Source organism: Poecile atricapillus, chromosome 11 (assembly GCF_030490865.1).
Source record: "Poecile atricapillus isolate bPoeAtr1 chromosome 11, bPoeAtr1.hap1, whole genome shotgun sequence".
Lineage (NCBI taxonomy): Eukaryota > Metazoa > Chordata > Aves > Passeriformes > Paridae > Poecile > Poecile atricapillus.
Window position 1 is genome coordinate 9299240 of NC_081259.1, and position 20438 is coordinate 9319677.

General features: G+C 39.7%; 1 protein-coding gene across 1 annotated transcript in view; it reads right to left on the minus strand.

The window, feature by feature from the left end:
- Nucleotides 1–1321: 1321 nt before the first annotated feature.
- The window catches only part of ADAMTSL3 (ADAMTS like 3), a 172501-nt gene continuing 153384 nt past the window's right edge, over nucleotides 1322–20438 (minus strand). The window contains exons 24-31 of the mRNA XM_058846711.1: nucleotides 13668–13850; nucleotides 11575–11694; nucleotides 10621–10833; nucleotides 8178–8361; nucleotides 5540–5744; nucleotides 4547–4653; nucleotides 3751–3965; nucleotides 1322–3222 (exon numbers count right to left, since the gene is read on the minus strand). Of these exons, the coding sequence (XP_058702694.1) occupies nucleotides 3113–3222; nucleotides 3751–3965; nucleotides 4547–4653; nucleotides 5540–5744; nucleotides 8178–8361; nucleotides 10621–10833; nucleotides 11575–11694; nucleotides 13668–13850 (1337 nt within the window). The 3' untranslated portion in view covers nucleotides 1322–3112. The remainder of the gene's footprint in view (nucleotides 3223–3750; nucleotides 3966–4546; nucleotides 4654–5539; nucleotides 5745–8177; nucleotides 8362–10620; nucleotides 10834–11574; nucleotides 11695–13667; nucleotides 13851–20438) is intronic.

A 20438-nucleotide genomic window follows, 5' to 3' on the forward strand; every position in this document is an offset into this window, starting at 1 on the left:
AGCTCTCCTTTCCAGGGAGGGAGAAATGCAGTCTGAATTCATGAAGTTACACATGCCTGCATGTTCTGCTCAAAATGCCTCTTCTGCTGGGTCTGTGAGGGAGCCTAGATGCTTTTTTAAATTTTCACAGCTGTTTTTTCAGTTCTGAAGTCACTTCCCTCCCTTAAGTTATGGAAAGTCATTTGCTGCCACCTACCAGCACAGTACAAGCATTTTGAGAGGAAGGGAAGTGGAGAGCATATTCCGATACATTTAACAGTTCCTCTGCAGATGTGTTTGAAGGCTTTTTTAGGGTGGAGGGGCATATTCCCTTTCATTTTGTCCTTAATGTTTTCCCCTAAGTTTAATAGTGAAAGTGAGAAGCCTTTATTACTCCACAATTGAAAAAACCCCAAAACACTGATTGTGCTTCCAGGAAAAGCATCAAATGATATTATAAACCTTCAGACACTATTCAATACCTGACGTCAACTTTTTCATAAGCAGCAAATGACTGAAATGCAGACCAAATGAAGAGACAGCTGGAAAACTAATATTTTTTTCCAAAATAACAGCTGTTAAAAAAACATTTTATGATGTCATGCTAAACCAAGATGTAAAAGCAGGAAAGTAATTCATGGATTCCATTGCTATTCTGAGAGTGCTTTCTGTGCACTCTGCCATCCAGCAGCAGGCTCCACAGCACTGCTGTACAGAGCCTTTGCTTTTTTTTATGCAATTCAAAGGAAAATTAAGCCTTTGCCAATATTGTTATCTAGGATAACTCTGAAACACCACCACTGCATTAAATTGACCAATACACTAAACTGACATTTATTTTCTATTTAATAATTTTTTTAAAGCTTTTATTTTACATATTAATATTTCTAAAGACTATTTACATATAGTGGGTATTCTGAAACAATTGATTTTTCAAGGAGGTATTCCCATATCTCACTAAAAACAAAACATGGAGCTGTTCTGTCAGATCTAAATGGATTCTGCTTGGTGAAGGCCCAGAAAAGAAATGCAATTTTATTACACCTTTTAAAGAAACCTGATTCTAGATTTCAGTGAATCAGAGCTGACATTTGGATTTTGGCAAATTATCTTCCCACTTTTTCAGTCAGGTTACATCTATGTTGTCTCTTAATAGCAGTGCAAAGCAGACTGCAGTGAAGTTGACAGTATGTCTGATAGACTGTTAAGAACTAATCTGAGGCTTTGAAAAAATCCCAGAATTAGATACAAAGTAGGTTGAAAAAATAACAAAGAATGAAAGCACGAATACCTTGCAAATCATGGTAATAAACAGTCTCAGGGTAATCACAGTGTTGAATAATCAAACTATACTTTATTTTAGAAATATCAAAACTACGTTCAAGAAGCTAAAATCTTCAGTTACTGGAGAAGCAATAAAATAATCTACAGAGGAATGTCATGCCAATTGCAATCACAAACATTTACAGCACTGCTTCAGTACAGCATGCATACTTAACCAAAGTTAACGCAACAAAAAATGCTATGTGTTAACATTTGAAAACTTTAAATATAAAGGAAAAACATGAATAAGAAATTTTGGTAATAAGAAAAAATATATGTCCAAAAATCTTTATTAAACACTGTACAAAAAAATATTGCACTTTTAAATCAGACAATAAATATCTACAAAAGTATCTTACAAATGTTTAATTTAAAAAACTGCTTAAACAATCAAGACCCATTGCTGATTAGAAAGGTAATGATCAGGAATATCCTCTCCTTGCAGTCAGCCTTGGACACGACAATCCACCCTAAACATTTTCTATACAGTAGTGCTACCCTAATTCTCAGTGATGCAAACCCTCTGTGCAGGATGCTGTGTCTGAACTGCCCCCACAGCACTCCCAGCCCATCACACAGCTCAGAGATGGAACACAAGAACCAAGTCAAAGTGAGCATTCAGGCCTCCAATATGAGCAGTAGTTTGGAAACTACACAAGAAAAAAACACCTATTTTCTACCTCCTGTGGGCTCCTCTTTGCTTAAAGCCCTAGTCAGACAATCTGCAGTATGGAAGGTAATTTACCCAGGAATACCATGGCAAGAATTTATCAACTTGCAAATGAATCAGTTAATGGTCATGATAGAAAAATCTTGATGTAAAAATGCTCAAAATAGATTTCTTGCACTTGTCTGTCTTCACAATTAATAATTCTTCCTTGGACATTTTTCCTCATTAATGGAAAAAATGGAATGATTATTCAAGACAAGAAATCTGACAGCTATTTTGGCCAGTTACTGGCTCCTCATTTGACTTGATGTGCAAGAGAACAGTGCTCACAAGTGTTTGTTCACAGCTCTGACAAGGAAACTTCTGTCTCATTTAGTATCAGTACAAAACTGTAATCATGCCAGAACTTCAATTGTACTTCAGAGATTTGAATTAGAATAGAAACAATAAAACATGACACCTCATTTATTCAAAAGAGATCTATTGCTGCTTTGAAAATTGTATGAGGATCTATAGTTTCTTACTGCACACACAGAAATACAAGCAGGAAAAATTCAATGTACTTCTGTGTATCCATCTGAGAGCTAGTATCCATAAAGCATATCCTGTGAGATCAACCCTTAAGCTCAAGCTGTTTATGAAAATGAAGCTGCTGCCAAAATTTTACAGCTACAAGCCACAGCTTCTATAAATTTAAAAATGGTGTTAAATATGATGAAAAAAACCCCAAACTAAAATCCTGGGAGTCAATAGTTGCTGCATTTCCAAAATTTTTCAAAGTATTTTTGTGACTCTCATAAGTTAAGGACAGTAACCACTAATTGCTGCTTTTACGTAATGTTTTTTTCACTGATGAAAGTATAAATGATGGCCTGCAAAATTTTGCAGATGATATGCCATGATATTATCTTGCTAATCCAGACATGTTTAAAACATTAGAAGTTCCATTGCAAAGAATTCCCAGAAACAATACCTTATCCAGCACATCAATCCACAATACTGTGTTTTCATTGGCCCCACATTGCCATTTAACTGTTACAACTAATGTCTCATTTACAAGAATATACTTCAAGCAGCTTAGTTTAATGAACCTCTCTTCTCATCTCTTCACTGCAGCATCATGAACTTGCCATAGAGGACTTATATTTCTTGACATGATTGACAACATCTTTCTTTGTAGGTGTTTATCAAGCATAACTTTAGCTGCTTTACAAATGTACAGTAGTGAGTTGTATCCTTGCATTCGCCTTCTGAAAAATATATTTAAACATTACAAGGCTTTATAATGAGGAAAAGAGAAATAGCAGAACTTGCCATAGTAATTGTAAACAACTGATGGGTTCCTGCTAGCTCTGTAATTATTTTAGTGTGCATTTCTGGCAGCAAGGGATTCAAAGCTAAGCAAGGTCACAAGTGAGAGGTGTGATCTCAATGCATTCATTGACTCATTGTCTGTTTCAGAACACTATCCCATCTTGGAGGCATTAACAGCTCGCCTAGAGACTTTTGAGTCACAACTGGCACAGTCATGTAGGGAAGTTTGCAAAAAGCTTCCTAAATATCCTGTTTCTAAAAGTGCTTTTGAGGCTTTAATATCAAACTGGCCTACTTAGAGAAAAGAAACCCCAGGATTACGAAGTGCTCCTTGGAGAGGATAGTTTTACCTTTGATGTACAATCAAATGCTTGTAGAATCAATAGTGTACAACTGCGAGTCACTCTCTAATATAACTGCTACAAACTATTACTATGCTCATATTTAAATAAACATTTACATACTGCCACAGGATGTGACATTGCAGTGCTGCCAGGTCAGTGGTCTCTTCCTCCCTCCGCAGAACTGCTCAGCCATGGGTTTGTTGCTCTGCCTGTGCACGCAGGCCACTCGTCTGGACTGGAACCCACTGCCACAGCCCGCACTGCAGGGCCTCCAGGGGCCTGTCCGCCAGTACACATCACACACCCCTGAAGAACACTTCCTTCTGGCAGGAGGGCTGTGCAGGGAAATAAATGGCAGATAAATGTTTGCTTTTGTGCTAAACCCTTATTCACACAAAAATAGAACCGACCAGCCCCCACACCCCTGCTCATAGCACAGCCAACTAGACCAGGATCCTCAAGAGTGTCTCTGTTTGTGTTTTGAACATCTCTAAAAATGGAGACACCACAACTTTCTGGATAATCTGTTCCATTTTTCCTTAAGTTGAATTCCTTTTATTTAATTTTGTGCTCACTCATCATGCCTTCTCACTCATGAGAAAACATGAATTTCTTTAAACCAGTTTCTTAACCCTGGAATAGAAAATGTATTTTATCTTAAAGAAAATTCAACTGACCCTGAAACACTGCACACTGGATGCTGTGTGTTCTTCAGGCATAACCTCTCCTAGGTTCCTGAATTCATCCAGTGTCCACAAAGGGACAACTGTCTCTACCTCCTTTGCCTTGTTTGACACCAAAGAATTTGCTTGTACTTGTCACTGCTTGCAAGAGTTACTTGTACTGCAGTGACAATCCTGTACCTTCAATCTGATCCTCTAAAGAATCTAACTTGTAATTTCTTCACACTGTTTACCTCTTTCCTTCATCATAAGAAGAGTTTAGCACTGAAGATCCATTCCGAAGCTGAAGAAACTGACGGTGCTGTGAACCTGCAGGGCGGCCTACACAGCGACCAGAACACTGAATATTGAGAGAAAAGGGTGAGGGGAGAGAAAAAGAAACAGCCAAGTTAGTAACAAGAGAATTAGCCTCCTAGGGAGTTACCCAGATACACAGCCCAGCCTTTTGCATCTTGCCTTCTTCAGTCCTGTCTCACCTCAGTTTGGATAAGGCCTACATATTTTTGGTTCTCTCTGTGCAATTTTGCCAAGAATTAACTTTCCTTCCTGTTCCTAAAGCTAAACCCATTGTCTTCTCTCATCATGCCTCATCTCTACTGCTACAGAATTCTTTCTATAGCTCTGCCCATTACAAACTTGCTTTGCTATAACCTGTATTGGAAATGCAGCAATAGCAGTTCTAATTAATTATTTTATACATTGAACAGTAAATACAAATCATATTAATACATATAATATACATATCATGTATTAAGATGAACAGAAGTTTGCTGCATGAAGGAAGAAACAGAAAATATAGGAAAACAGACCTCTGTGCATTCTGTGAATTGAGCAACTTCATGTGCTGTTGAAGCACATTCATATATCTTTTTTAGGGTCTTGACAAGTACAGCTATTCAAATTGTGTACTAATATGACTGCAATAAAAGCAATAAACTAGCTTGGAAAATGGAATACATCATAATGGCTTAGCTTATAAAATACACTGAAGCTAATACTTTGGTTTCAGGCCACGTCTTCAACAAAAAAAGGCTGCTCAGAGAGCATAAAATGAAGAAACAAAATTTCTAATTGACTGGTCTGACAGGTAATTACAGCCACAGAGCTCCTCCCTTGTGCAAGAGGACAGATGTTCAGCCACAAAAGGACAGATGTTCAGCCAGTGTCACGACAGCACTGTCCCACTTTAATAATATAAGAAGTTCCAGCCACAAGCTGTTCCTTACCTGTGCTTTGGCCTGTGCTGGCCCCTCTGGACAGGAGATGCCCGTGCAGGGTTTCCTTGCCACAGGCCGCTCCCTGTGCGTGCAGGCCCCCGGCAGCAGGGCCAGGGCGCTGCCGTCAGCTTTGGCTTGGTGACACGACAGCTGCCGAAGGCGAAATCCACTGCCACAAGATGCAGAGCACTCAGACCATGGCCCAGCTACCCACCTACAGGATGCACAGACATTGCATTTATAGCAATTTATAGCAATTATTGCAGTCCTGCTGGTAGTTGGCAGCAACTGTTTGCAAAGAAAACGCAAAAGAAGCTGTACTTGCAAGTTTTAGACATGAGGATAGTTAGAATCAGCTTCATTTGAGCAAGGTCTTCTGAACGTGGTTAACTGATGACAGAACATTTGCTAACAGAGGTTACAATGCTTGTTACCAGAATCTGTTGCTAGGTGAGCCCCACAGACCCTGCTGGATGTGGCATTCCAGGAGGAAGGAGAGTGTACTTTTCCATTACTTACAAAGTGGATGGTACCAATTTAGTTGGTACTGAAGTGACAGCTGCCATAATTCATCCGAATTTATTACATCAAAATCTCACCAGATGATGGCTCAAGCAGAACATGTCATTTATTGATTAGAAGTTGCAAATATTTAGTCTGTCTTGGAAGCAAGGAACAATACTGGGGAGGTAGCAGGTGGTAATACAATCAAGTTGACCTGCTCTTTGCCTAAGTCTAGGCTAGAAATATAAAATGGACTTTATGTGTACCACAACAGTGATAACAGGAAAAAATGCTATTTTGTTCAGCAACTATTTCATTTTCTTACACACAAAAAGCTTATATCCATTCAAGAAGGATTAATCTTTTACAGTCTGCACCCTTGTCTTTTTCTACCTTTTAAAGCTGAAGTACTTTTGCAAACATTTGGTGCAGTGCATGCACAGCAAAGCTCAAGTTAAGTACATACTCAAGCCCTTATATTTGCTTAACTGTACCTCTCCCCTGTGATGGAGAGAAGTGATTAAACACATGCAAAACACTGTGAATAATTAATGTCCAGTGCCACTGACTGTACATCTAAAGCCTTTATAATTCTATTGATACTTTCTAAAGAGCTACCTTGAGATGAGAAGATAGTGCAGAAATCAGTAAGTGGGAAAATGGGAAGGGAAGCCTGGACATTCTGCATTTCCCTCCCAGGTCAGTAATTACAGGGAAAGAGAGAGATTAGAGGCACCAAGAAACAGACACAGAGCTATTTTCCAGGCATCTGGGATGCTCTTCCTGTATAGAAAGCATGGAATATTTCATAAAAGAAAACCAATTTATATGTTAGCATACACGTAAGGCTGAAGGCAGATTTAATTATGTTAGTATAGACATGATTGCCTTCCACTGGTGATTACATAAAGCCAAATTAGAAGCAGAACAAATCTAAGCATTTTAAAAGAAAATTCAGTTCCCATTTTCTTTAACCATATGAAATAACCAATTTTTTTATGTTGTGAATACTCCAGGGCCAGTGATATGCAGATCATTTAGTCATGCCCTGCACTGAAAGGCATGACCTTGCCACAGGACCAATTGCACCCTCCTGTCATCTGCTCCAAATGCTGAGGCTTAAGAGGGAAACCTGCCACTGAACCTGTGTACTAAACTATTAGTTTGAGTTCAGTATTTTTCTACTGGCAAAACATTAGCTTTCTCTAGGCTGGCTGGAGTTCAGTCTCACAATTCAGGATTATCTGGTTTTGGCTGCTAATAATGAAATATAAGCAATTTCTCCTGATACATATCTGTTGCTATGTTTTCTGCATTTAGAACAGAATTTAGAACGTACTGGCAAGATGCACTCTCACAGTGTCAGCTAAGGTCTTAATACTTCCCTGCCAACATTTTCCAGTGAGGGACAGCTCCAAAGTGTATGTATCTCTCACAAATTTTCGCTGATAGTGATGGCCAATTCTTTAAAGCAACAAAAAGCACTTGTTTTTAGGATTCTGTGGGGTTTCCTGTTGAAAACCTGGAGAAACATCGTGTTGAGCTGGAATCTCAGTGCAACTCAAATAGTCTAAAGGTATGGGTTTGGCCTTTGGAATCAGATTGTGATGCCCTTGTCTGTGATATAAATATTTTCAGCCCCTTGATCCCCAGTTGACCCAGTGAGAAAACTGGCAGGGAAGAACATTCAAGGAGCACTGTGCTAAGGGGCTTTAGAGAGAAATGAGACATTGCACAGAAAACATCTTACTCAGAGCTCTGATGGCACAAAGGAGAGGAGGTGAACACAGAGTTACCCTGGCCACTCTAAACACAAATTTTCCCTCTGTGGTGGCACAGATTCCACAAAACAGCACATCCCAGTGTCTCAGAGCTCTCCAGCTTAGCTTCTGAGGAGTGGTGTGGTAGCAGCCACATTTGCTGCAGCAGCATGGAGACACACTCAGGTCTTACTTTTTCAGCTGAATCAAGCATTCCCCTACTTTCTTGTGATCCACTTCCACATCTCTCATGCTTTAAGGTTCATGATGAAGTAAACAGCACATTTCACACTCAGAGCATAAAGACAGAAACAATTTCAGGAGGTGGTGAGTGTGTTTTAATACATAAAGAGCACATGGAAAGAGAGCAGAAGGGAGGTTACCTGGGAGGGCAGTCCTCTCTGTTGCAGGGCTGGTAAACAACCACTGGCTTTTGCAGCTCTCTGCATTGTGACTCATTTACTTTCTGTTTCTCTGCATTGATGCACTGCAGGCTCCTGGAGCGGGTTCCTGAATGCCCACAGGTGGCAGAGCAAGGACTCCACTCAGCATATTCCCAGGTGTAATCTAAGAAATACAATTGGAAGCAGTGTGAGAGAGGCACTGTGCATTGGGACTGTGTCACATTTTTATTGATTTGGCAGCATGCTCTGTAGGCTGGACAGACACCACATCCTCTGTAGAAAAGCAAATATTTCAGCACTGTGAAAAGGAGCCATAAGCCAAAGTAGAATTTAGTTCTGTTCAGCCCTTACCTACGAGCATGAAGCCCTCTAGAAGGCAAATGAGATCAGCACATGAAGGGCAAAACCTGGCTCACAGTAGGAACTGATGAGCTTCCTTTAAAACTTTCATAACATTTTTATACAATGAGCATTAAAAAGAGGAAATTGTAAATCAGGCTCTCTAGGTTTCCTGCTGTTCTACAGCAAGTTTATACTGAAGAAAACTCATCTTACTCCAGACACCTCACATAATTTCAGGATTTAAGAAAATCCTGTCCTAAACTACAGAGAATTATTTAATGTAAAAATAATTTGCCACTGAGGCATCTGGCAAGATGAAAAAGGAATTTGTTTTAAAGAGCATTTTATATTAAAAACCGATCACCTCTAACAATTACTACCTTTATATTTAGTCAAAATTCCTCACTTACCCCTTCCTCCACAATTTTTTTTGACACTTGGTAAAAGATGAAGTACTATGCAATGTTGACAGATTTTTATGTGATCACAGAAGGAGTCAGGTTTTTCTATAATAACCAAGAATAATTGATAGCTACCAGCTGTGTCCACAGACTCACTCTTGCAGCACATAATGAATTCTTTAACTTATTGTTTTTCAATGTTCCCTTATTACTTCTGGATTTCTTAAAATAATACAAAAGGGCCTTTTTCAAAGTAGAAATAGTTAAATTTACTGACTGCAGCTATGATGGAGAGACTGTATTGTTTGTTTAACTAGGATGACACTGCTCAGAAGTGCCCTCAAAATGCCTACTGTGCAAAAACCACCAAGGGAGGTTTTACAGCCTCACAAATGCATGGGTATGGCAGTGATGAAACATTTACTTAAGTGTCAATCACAGTTAAAGCTCAGAACTAGAAAATGGAATCACCCCAAAATACTGCCCAACCTGACTGGAGAGGGGATTGGGGAACCCAAAAGCAATCCAGCTGAAGACTGCAGGTGGACAGTTCAATAACTGGCAGAAATTCTAACTGTAATGAGATCTAGATTAGGATCTAGGGCTAGACTCAGATTTTGAAAAATTCTCTTAGGATATTTTCTGATTTATGTCTGATTTTTTAAAAGTAAATGTTTTGATAGTAGTTGCTTCTCAGTAAGACTCCTTTGAAAATGTAACCACCTTCATAACCTCAGGCACTCCAGAACCCTCCCCAGCCATGAACAGTCACCGAGAACATCCTCATACACAGCGGGGGGATCTGACCCTACTGCTTCAGTCCCTTGCAGATCAGTCATAAACCAAATCAAACTGCTAGGTGAAGAGATAAAACATGCAGAAAAGCTTACAGTGTCAACAGATGCTTGTTTTTAAATCTGAGTTCCTCATTATAATTGGGTTTTTAGAAGAACATAATGATTTTCTAAACACTTAAAATGTTTAAAACTTGACAAAATGTTTGCAGATATAGCTGATTGTCCTGCTGGTGCATATGCAAGGTTCTTTTAAAATTCATCCATTTTGAAATTCAGTTGCACATTTTATAAACTACTGATAGAAATGTGGTTTTGTGAGAGTGCATTATGCTGGGGAACCTTACAAGACACTCTTGAGAATTTCACATGGAAATCTGAGTGTGCAGTGTGCTATAGTATACTGATGTGATTAAGGGTGTTTACAGTGAGATCGCTACCACATTAATTGTGATGATCCTGGAATATGACAATTACATTAAAATTACTGTTATTATAATGAAGATATTTCCAAAGATGACCTCCAAGTCAGTGCTGTTTCAGTTTGGTGGGCTACCATGGAGAAGTTTGTTGAAGGAGAAGTTGATAAAACCTGTCTTATTTAAAACTGTTTAAGCAGAAAGATGAATCCTCTCAGCTTCTCAGATAGACAGGCAAGCAATAAGAACCCCTACATGATATTTGGATACACATTAATTACCATATCCAGCTCTGAGTATGGGCATTGTCTATGGACAATATAAAACCATTCCTATATGTGAAGCTAAACATGTATTTCTGAGTTACTTTCAACACAGAAAAGAAGGTTAGTTATCAGGAAAGTCTTTACAGAGCGAAAGAATATATTTTAAAGTTCAAGAATTTGTCATATAATTTTCAACAAACCTTCCTTCTTGACATTTACCCAAACTGACATTAGTTTTGCACTAGCTGAAGTCCGACATTGGAATTGTCCAGCAAATTGACCAGAGTTGGTGTTCACCTCTAGGATACGACCCCCAACCAGGGTTCGGTATTCCAAAGTTTTAACCTCCTCAATTGGGCTCTCTCCAAAGAGCCACTGGACTGCATTTCTGTGACTGGGTAGCACTGGGCAACCTAAAAAGCAACAGCAATTTAGCAGGTTTTTCTCAGCATACTGAAACATTTGTGAACAAATATGTACGAGTGAGTGATTCTACATAAAGGACATTACTGTTCTAAATAACAACAAGAATATGCATAAATCCACTGAAGTCCAAAATCCTGACTGCCCCTTGAGGGGTATTAGGTGTATAAGCTGATGTGTACTTACCACACTTTAATTTCCCTTTCAGTAAGCTCCTATAAACTTAACTTCTATAGGAACAAAGTGAAAGGGGGAACAATGATTTAAATGGAACAAAGATTTCATCCCAAACTCTACAATATGCAAATAGGTCCATAATTAAAGACCTTCTTCTATCTGTTTTGGAAAGGAGTCATATGCACATTAAATGAAATTGCTGCATTTTCACTCCACTGCACAGGCAGGCATGGAAATAAATGCATTCATATAGATGGGAAAAACCACAAAGAGCCCAGCTGAATCCCTTCCATTTTTTCAAGTGAAGCTCCAAGAGCAATTACATGGCTTTAGTGTCAGGGTAATTCACCTCACAATGACTTAAGGAAAGCTGTTTTTCTATAATAATCTAAGGCCTCCTCACTGGTGATTGAGAGCTGAGCTAGAGTTAAGAAATCCAGGTGGAGTCACCAAACCTGGACTCTTGGGAATTGCACTCACTTTTCCCATGGGGCCCCTCTATTAAAAAAAAAAAAATATATATTATTAATGAGAAAGCAGAAAAGACAACACACCTATTCTTAGTGGATTGCCAGGTACCACACTGACATTTGTACCAATCCCAGATGCCATCAGGACACGCTTTCTTCTGCTGCCCTTCAATAATTGAGTGTTACTCTCTGTAAGTCTTTGTTCTGTAACACAGTGCATATGATCTCTTCTGAGCAAGAATTAAATCATGATGCAAATAAACATTTCATATCAAAATAACCAGCATGCTAGTTATGAAGCAGAAAGGCAATATAGCACTTTGGAATTCTTTAGGATCAACTTCATTTATGCAGTTAAATTATCTGTCTAAGAAATAAACTACCTGTGTACAGGGAAACAGAAATTGTTTATTCAAGTTTCTGAATTAATCAATAAATCAATAAATTTCTTGAATTTGTTAAAAAAACAACCCTGTAACAGTGTAAAAACAAGCTTTTCATGACAACATTATGTATTATTTCATTGCATGCAGAAATTGTAAGAAAAATAATTCTCTCCATGGAATCTAACCAATTCCTCTGTTCCATTAGATGGAATTATGACAAAGTGTTACAATAGAAAAAAGAAGAACGTCTTTTAAAATCTCATTATGCATAGAGATAGCATAATGAATGGAGAGTCAAATGCCCATCACTATAGCAACTCCTCCTTTTTATCGTATGCTGGCAGAATAACTGCCAAAAATGTGGGCAATCTGTCAGTAACACACAGTTCTTACCACTTAGTCAACATTTCTGTTTTAATGAATGTACATAACATCTATGACTCTCCTTCCAGAAGGGTTTAAATCTTTTGCTATATTCTGACTTCTGTGGGTCATTTTACATTGGCACAACATTTTTCCTCAGTGTGCCATTTCTGTACAAAGTCTCCTGCCTGTAAACACCAGGACAAAAAATGTCTCCACAAAACCACAGAGAGGCCAGTTCCACAGGCAAAGAACAGGTTGCCTTGTCAGCCCTTGGGGAGTTTCATTGGAAAGGCTGCACAGACTTTGTGCTACTGCTGGACTGCCCCTGATCAGGCAGCAAGTCCTGTAGGCAAGCCAAAAATCTGGTGGGATGTTTCAGACAACACTGAGCCAGTGCAATCTGCAAGTCCTGACAGCAGAAGTCCTCCCATTTCACTGCAGTCTTGCACAGCCAAGAACTTGCAGAATTTGGCCCTCTCCTATCCACTCCAGATTTATTTAAACTAATGTCACATGACCAGGAATAGAAACAAAATTTAGATTTTGCTCCTGTGAGCAATCTTCCAGTCACGTCATTGTAATAACATTCCTCTCTGGAACATCCAAAGTTTTGATGTACTCCAGGAAAACTGAAACCAGGAAGGCAGCTTCAGTCTACACTCATCCTCACACAGAGGCTCCTATTATGTCTTTAGAACGTCCTCCTCAGCCAAGAGACCCAAACATCACAGCCTGCCCTAGGTGTGTGCCCAAGAAAGAGATCTTTGTAGCAGGACTGGTCACAGAGAGCTGTGCTGCACTTCACACAGCAAAGTGGTGAGACATTTCATCTCAGAGCCAAATGATCCATTGACTGCAGTGATTTGCAAGGCATGATTGCATTATACAGAATGACATTATTAATTTACCTAAAGAGAGGTATTTACATGGAGGTTTTTCTTTACATTTTCTATTCTGAGAGTTCAGAGCTCATAATCAGAATTTTTTCTTTTCCACTCCCCATTTTATTGGCCTGTGTAATTAAAAAAAATGAAGGCCAAGCCCTAAAACCAGCCTTTGCTTTCATTTTCCTGCATTTTCCTGAAGATTTTCTGAATATCAAGCCTGCCCCGTGTCTCTAGTTAGAAGCACCGGGCCCATTGTAACGTGACAGTGGATTTAGTTCCTAATGTGACAGGTGGTTTAAGGGCTGATTATTTGTCTCCTAGAAGAAGGAAGATGGAACAACCTTGAAGTCACAAATCAAACCATCTGTACCTAGATCCAGATTACAGGAAACACAAAATAGAGAACAGATCCAAATGCAATCAAAATTTTCAAATTTCTAATAAAGTGTTAAATATGCCCCAACCATTTTATGGTTAAACTTTGATTATAAATTGGCTGACTTTTATTATCAGTAAGGAATTCTCGTTTAGCACTTACCAGTTATGTGGAGGACAGATGCAGCCTCAGCTTTTCCGAGAGCGTTAGTTGCTCTGCAAGTGTATGTTCCTGCATCTCCATAGGAAACGTTCCTCAGAAATAAAGAGCCATTCAAAACCAAGAAAGAATTGATTTGTAAAACATCTTTGTTCTTCAACCATGTTACATTTGGTTTGGGAACACCTTTAAAATGAAAACAGTTAAAACATTTATTGTGAGGGATAATCCATAGGGTTTATATTGCTCACTGCTACTGTAGCACTCAAGAATCCTGAGCTCCTTCCTCATTTCACAGAGTGTGAAAAACTAAGTAGCAACATTGCAGTAAAACAAGCAGCTTTCACACTCACGAGAAAACTTCTCAGTTGTGAGTGCTATTAATAATTCAGTATCCCACTAAGAACAAAGATCAAAGGTTAATTACTGCAAGCCCAGCTCAGACAGCATTACAGACTGCTACCAGTCCTACAAAGCAATGTGCTCACGGATCTCACTGAAAGATGTGACACCCCTAAACCCAGTCAGGACCAGCTGATGCAAAGATCTGCACACTACCTTTTCATTCAACCTGCCTCCCACAAGGAAGGAAGGACAGAAGGAAGGAAGAAAGATTATTTTTTTTATCAAAAATTAGGAAAAAAAACATGGGGCAACATTATTTCTCTTGGAAAAAAATAGATTAGAAACTACATGTGGCCAATTTATGCCAAAACACTTGTGACAACTTCTCCAAGTTGCAGATGTGATTTGGACAGCTTATAGTGACAGAGGGTGAATGGAAGGGATCAGAAAGAGCTATTAACAATGAAAAGAGGGGTTTTCTTGTTAAGCAATCTCAGTTACTGTGGTACAGAAACCAAAGGGCTACCTTCATTCCTGCTTGAACTCTGAGAGCCTCAGCTCTTGCAGATAACTCATCATTTTCAATTTTAATCAATAAATTACTTTGAATGCTTATTTTTAATAAAATTATTTTCCACTGGCACACTACCAGTGGGAAAACTTCAACTGTTTTATTTTCCTCAAATATTCGCCTCTAAAAAGAGATTTTGCAAGTTGGCAAATCAGACACCTCATTGATGTGCTCTGAATGAGCTGCTGCAGCAGAAATGCTCTTTCCAAGTTCCAAAATCCTGGGGAAGTCACTGGGTAAGTCAGCATTTGTGGCACACTGGGCAGCCACAGATGTGCACAAAGGTGCAGGGATGGGACAAGTCAGAAATGAAAAAAACTCTTTCACCTGAACCCTTTTTTTCCCTAAATAAATTGGTCAGTGCTCACTGAAGGCTCCTCAACCAGGTTCTGCTACAGGAGCTGACCCAAATGTGGGACATTTGGAAGCTCCAGCCACACTGAATGCTAATTCAGTCTCCTCACAGATCATTGTGCAGTATTACTTTACAGATGATGTCTTCATGATGTGGAATGGCCTTTAGGAACAACTTTTACATTTCAATCACTGGCTTAGCACTTCCAATGCACACCTCAAGTTTTTCCTTTGCTGTAATAGGAACCAGACATATTTTTTGGAACCTGCTAGTTCACTGAAGGAAAAAGCTCCCCCCGCCATCTTGTCTAGAAAGGCAGTGAAGAGAAACACTCTTCATAATCACAGATTTTATTCTAGACAATTTAGCAGCTGTTCTGTGCTTTTAAACTCACGTAGAATGGTGTTTTACTGAATAAAGCTGCATAAAACAAGATCTGCAGAGTGCACAGTGGTCCAAAAACCAGGTTGTTTTTCAAGTTTCTAGAAGAAGCTTTATGCCACTTTGAAAAATCCATCTGGAATTAGGATGAGGTCTTGGTTTAAGGGTCTTTTTTTCCATTTTACCCAGATTTCTGGCTAAAGTATATAATTCTCAGACATTTTTCCTTTACAGTGTACTTTCCACAGCCATTCAGGCGTATATCCTTACTCTGCAGATGGGCTGAAGAGGTGGCGTGAGGATCTGAGCTGTTTTACCCTAAGGCCTGGAGGTTTGCAGCCAGACTACCCTCACTGGCACCAAAACCCAGCAGGCCAGGCAGAGCCAAAAAGAAGCACAGCTGAGATGGGGCTGAAGTAAGAAGGTTTAAAGTCAAATTCCACAAAACACAAAAACGTTTGGAATGGTTCAAATTTAAACTTTTAACCTGAGCCTCTATCAAACATCAGCCCAGTATCACCTCATGATAGTCCTCCCTCTGCTCTCATGACAGCATTTAGAAATGTATCTCATTCCCAGGATTTAACTGAAGTCAAATATTTTTCTTCCAAACGTTTTATATCCTAGAGCTATCCCAGAAAAATTGCCATTTCTATTCTTCTACGTGTGCCTCATTCAGACATGTAGAGCCTTTTAAAATGTGAACTGGAGTTCAGTTTGCAGAAGACATCTGCAGAATAGCTTTGCCACTCATTTTAAGTTCAAAACTGGGTATCTGTCACACACCTTAAACTCAAGTTATAGCAAATGATTCCTCTTTCTTTCTCCAAAGAGCTGTATTTGTTTCTCTTCAGGGAAAACAAGTGAGTAATACCACACACACAAGTAAATCAGGCCATTACTCAAGTGAATAATGTGAGCACACAAACATAAATTGTAGGTCTGAGGAGAAGTGCAGACAGAGCCCTGCACCACAGGCCAGCAGCCAGTCCAGCTGTCATGCACCAGGAATCCACCCAAGCCATCCTAGGGGTGCTGGCAGCAAGAGATAAAGAGTGTGCAAGGGGGAGTCCATGGAAAAGAAGCAGTTAAATAGATCACACTAAAACCACCACCACTGCTTTACAGGGGCAGTGCACACTGCTGTTTTCCAGCAGCTGATGTTACATGGACACCCTCAGGGTGCACCCATAAAGGGGAGCTGTTTGAGCTCAAAACAGCAGTGGGAATAATCACAACACTCCTGCACTGTATTTTACCTCTAAGCTATCAAGGAGTCAGATTTTTATCTAGGAGTTAATTATTGTTATGTGAACTGTGTGATGAGCCCCTGAGTTGGCCTCTTCACAGCCACTTTGAGGACCCTTCAAGATTTTGCATTTCATGGTTCCATTTCTTTTCCCAGCCTTTGTATTACATGGAAACCAATTCACTATCTGAGAGTGATACTAATAAATATTGGACTGTGTGCTTAAGAACAACTGGTATTTGTAATCAAGCTCCTTCTCTGACCTCTTCACTGGCTTTTAGTTAGGTTGCCATTAACAGTATTAAGGCAAATGCTCAGACTGAGTCCTGAACTAAGGAGAAAAAAAGAAAGATTGATTTAGAGAAGAATTCAGGGACCTACTACAGACTGGAGTAGAGCATGAAGAGAGGAAAAGAGAGGAGGACTCTGCATGGTCTGCAGCCAGGACACAGCTCTATGCCAGAAATCAGGGCCTCTAACCCCGCCTTTCAGAGGAACCCAAAACTGGAGGGCAAAAATGTGATATAAAGCCTCCAGAGTTGGGCAGCCAGAGAGACACAGTAGAGAAACCACTCAGGAAAAAGGCTGTTATCTCCTAATAGACACCCTTGAAACGGATTAAAGAAATAAAGCTGAAGAAAAAGTTATCCCTGTAGTCCAGATCCTTCAGATTCTTGGGCAAAGTAGCACATGCATTTCAAGCTCTTCTGGACAGCTTGAGTTTATATGTATGTTCATATGGCAAGTGAAAAATCCTTTTCTGCTGTACATCTCATGAGAGACACAGTTCTTGTTTATATTTTCATTTCTGGAATTCCTATCAGGAGAAACCCTTACTGTTAGAGGACACTTAGAAAAACTAGTTTTAGGTGTGCATTTACTTTTTTGCTTAGAAGTACTTTGCATAAAACTCCATCTCATAACCCATCACAACCCCAGCACGCAGTCAGCATTAGCACATTTCAGGTGCAAAACCTTCCACTGTGCAGATTTTCAGTGCTTCCTCTTTAGAAATTAGACTCCGTATTTACTGCTCCTGAGATTAGATTTCCCTCCCCTACAGGTACAGCACTGCACACTGAGCTGAGTCTCATCTAGGAGCTCTTGGGAGAGAGCAGGCAAAGCACACAATTCCCACATTCCTCCTGCGACAAGGCCCTTCCAGTTGCACTGTGAAAAGCACCAATTTTCTTACACAGAAACTGCAGGACAGAGTTCAAGCATCCCATCAAAACCAAGAAAAGCTTCAACTTTTCTTCCTGGGCAAGTAGTTAAGGCCTAAAACCTCTGTTTTACCCTTTAGAACTCAAGTAAATAAAAACCCAAGAGTTTAAAGCAGTTTCATCCAAATAGAAATGAAACTAAGCAAAAACAAGCCAAAATGAAGCTGTAACTTTTTTTTTTTTTTTCCTTAAATGAGCTGAAATTGCTCTTAAGCTTTGGGGCATATTTGCAGGACTTCATGGAGGATTTTGTCCTCTGCACAAGGTTGAATTTTACTGCAGATGCTTTACTCTCACTGACTTAAAGGTTGACTTACACAGGGACTCTAAATGAACAAAAATAACTTTCACACTGTCTTCAGGAGTCTTTTTCATTACAGGATTGTAGCAAGAACACTTAAAAGCTGAATAATTCCTGGTTTGATCCCCAGACAGTATGAAAAGGGGAAGGAGAAGAGGGAAGAGATGGCCTGTAGCCACCTTTGTCTCCTTCCTACCCCATCTCCCTGCAGATGCAGCTGAGGATGAGCCCAAAGATTCAACTCCCCCAAACTGCCAAAGGCTCAGAATCCCTGAGGACAGTGAAGATCCCAGGGATTCAAATGGGAGATCTATCACTGGATCCAGAGAGTAGCAGAATCAAACAATTATATCCTACAGCTCCAAGTCAGGAAATCACTTAGGCATGAGACTAAATCCATCCCTATCAGGGAATATAATTAAACACATACTTAAAATTCAGGATGGCTGTAATTGTCCTTCATGAACAAAGATGCACTCCTGAACTCAGACCTTCTTAGTCTTAGAAAAACCTTGAAAATGCAAATCTTACTCTTGCAACGGATCTAAATCCTCTTTAAAAGTTCTTCTATAGACCTAAGTGGCTATAAAACTTTAAAATTAGTTTAATCTATTTTTCTGACCTCAAACACAGGTTATTTTCCACTAGCACTGGAGTAGCTCTACAATACTCAATGTTCCATGAAAAAAGTCATTTTCCACCATGAGTGGCCCTGGGACAGCAAATGTTATGGAAAAAAACTGTAGCTCCGGATGGGACTGCAAAACACGTGTTTTAAAAAAAGAAAAAAAAGGAATCTGCACTATAGGGTGCCCTTAAAATATTCAGTGTTCAAAAACAAATTTCCTCCAACCTTGAAAGCCCTGTGAAATATTACACACCATAAAAACCTTGGCCTACTAACTACTTGCTCTAAAACACTGGATATGTCTTCAGAAATTTTTCCCCCAGCTACGTAGAATCTCATAAAGTATTCCAAGTTCCCCATTCAAGAGCAAGGCAGAACTGTGCTGGCACAAAGCACATTTTGCTGCACTTCACTAGAACTTTTTTTATTTCAGAGGCAAAATTTGCATGTCAGCTTTCAGAGGAAACAATTCTGGGTCAACGATATACACACAATGAATGTCGTCTGATGCTTATTTACCCTACACCCACTAACACCTCCAGAGCACTGAGCATAACCTACAAAGCAATTGCTTCCACTGGTACACCTTTGTATTTTCTCCAGCAGAATTCTCAAACTGCCTTTATAGTCATCTGAATTATGCTTGGGCAATCGACTCCTAGTGAACCCTAAAAAACCTAAACCTGCTGCTACTGAAATTACCCGCATGGATCTTGCCAGCTTCACCAGGAGTAACAGCCCTGAGCGGGGCAGCAGCAGCAGCGAGACATTCTGGCAGTCAGTGTGATCCCTCACCTGCCCTCTGACACTGCCCCTTCCCCTGCAATCTTTCAAAGCCTCACCTCTGCTGCTTCCTACCAGCCATGCAGCAGCCCCTCTTCCTAGGTGGTAGCAGCATCTGGCAGGATTTAGGTATTCTTACCAACATCTGGCCACTTCCTTAGACAGGTTCCCAAAGCAAGACCCCTTCCCACCCCACTCTTGCTACGGCCCTGTCGGATTCTGTTTAGCTCTCTGGCTGTCAAAGAGAACTTAATCTTTTTTCCAGCTGTAGAAGTTTAAGGCTAATATTTTTCAAAATCAGGCATTTTAAATAAGGCAACTGTATTTATCAACTAATGGCTGCTAGAGTGAATTCTGCAGTTGACCCCCAACAAAGACTCGGTTGGTGTGCATTAGGGCACTTCCACAACTCAGCACTGTTAGCACAGACTGGTTTACCCAGCTGGTGTAATTATACTTTCACTTTACTGAATAACAGTTCTGCAGCATCAGGGACCACACTTTATCATCAGGCATTTATCATCATAAAGCAGATCCATACACATGTACTCTGAAAATATCATTTTGTCAGAAATCAAAGCACTATACAAGAATTGCTATCCTTAGTTAGACATGAAGTCCACTTAATTCTGCACTTTCTATCGAACAATGGGCCCTTGGGGATGTGTAGGCAGAGCACAAAAAATAATGGCACTTATTGAATAAGCCTTCCTCAACATACCTTCCTACCTTCCAGGACCAGAATCAGCCTTTAGATCACGCCTGTTCCCTCTACTGCTCTTCTCTCTACCTCTTCTAGCTCTTCTATATCATATTTTGAGATGAGATCAGCAGATTGCAAACAGGATTCACCACAGCTTTAAAGAATGGCCAATTTATATTTTCTATTATTTCACCCATTCCTCTGCCATTAGTTTTGACTTGGACAGTGCCCAGCT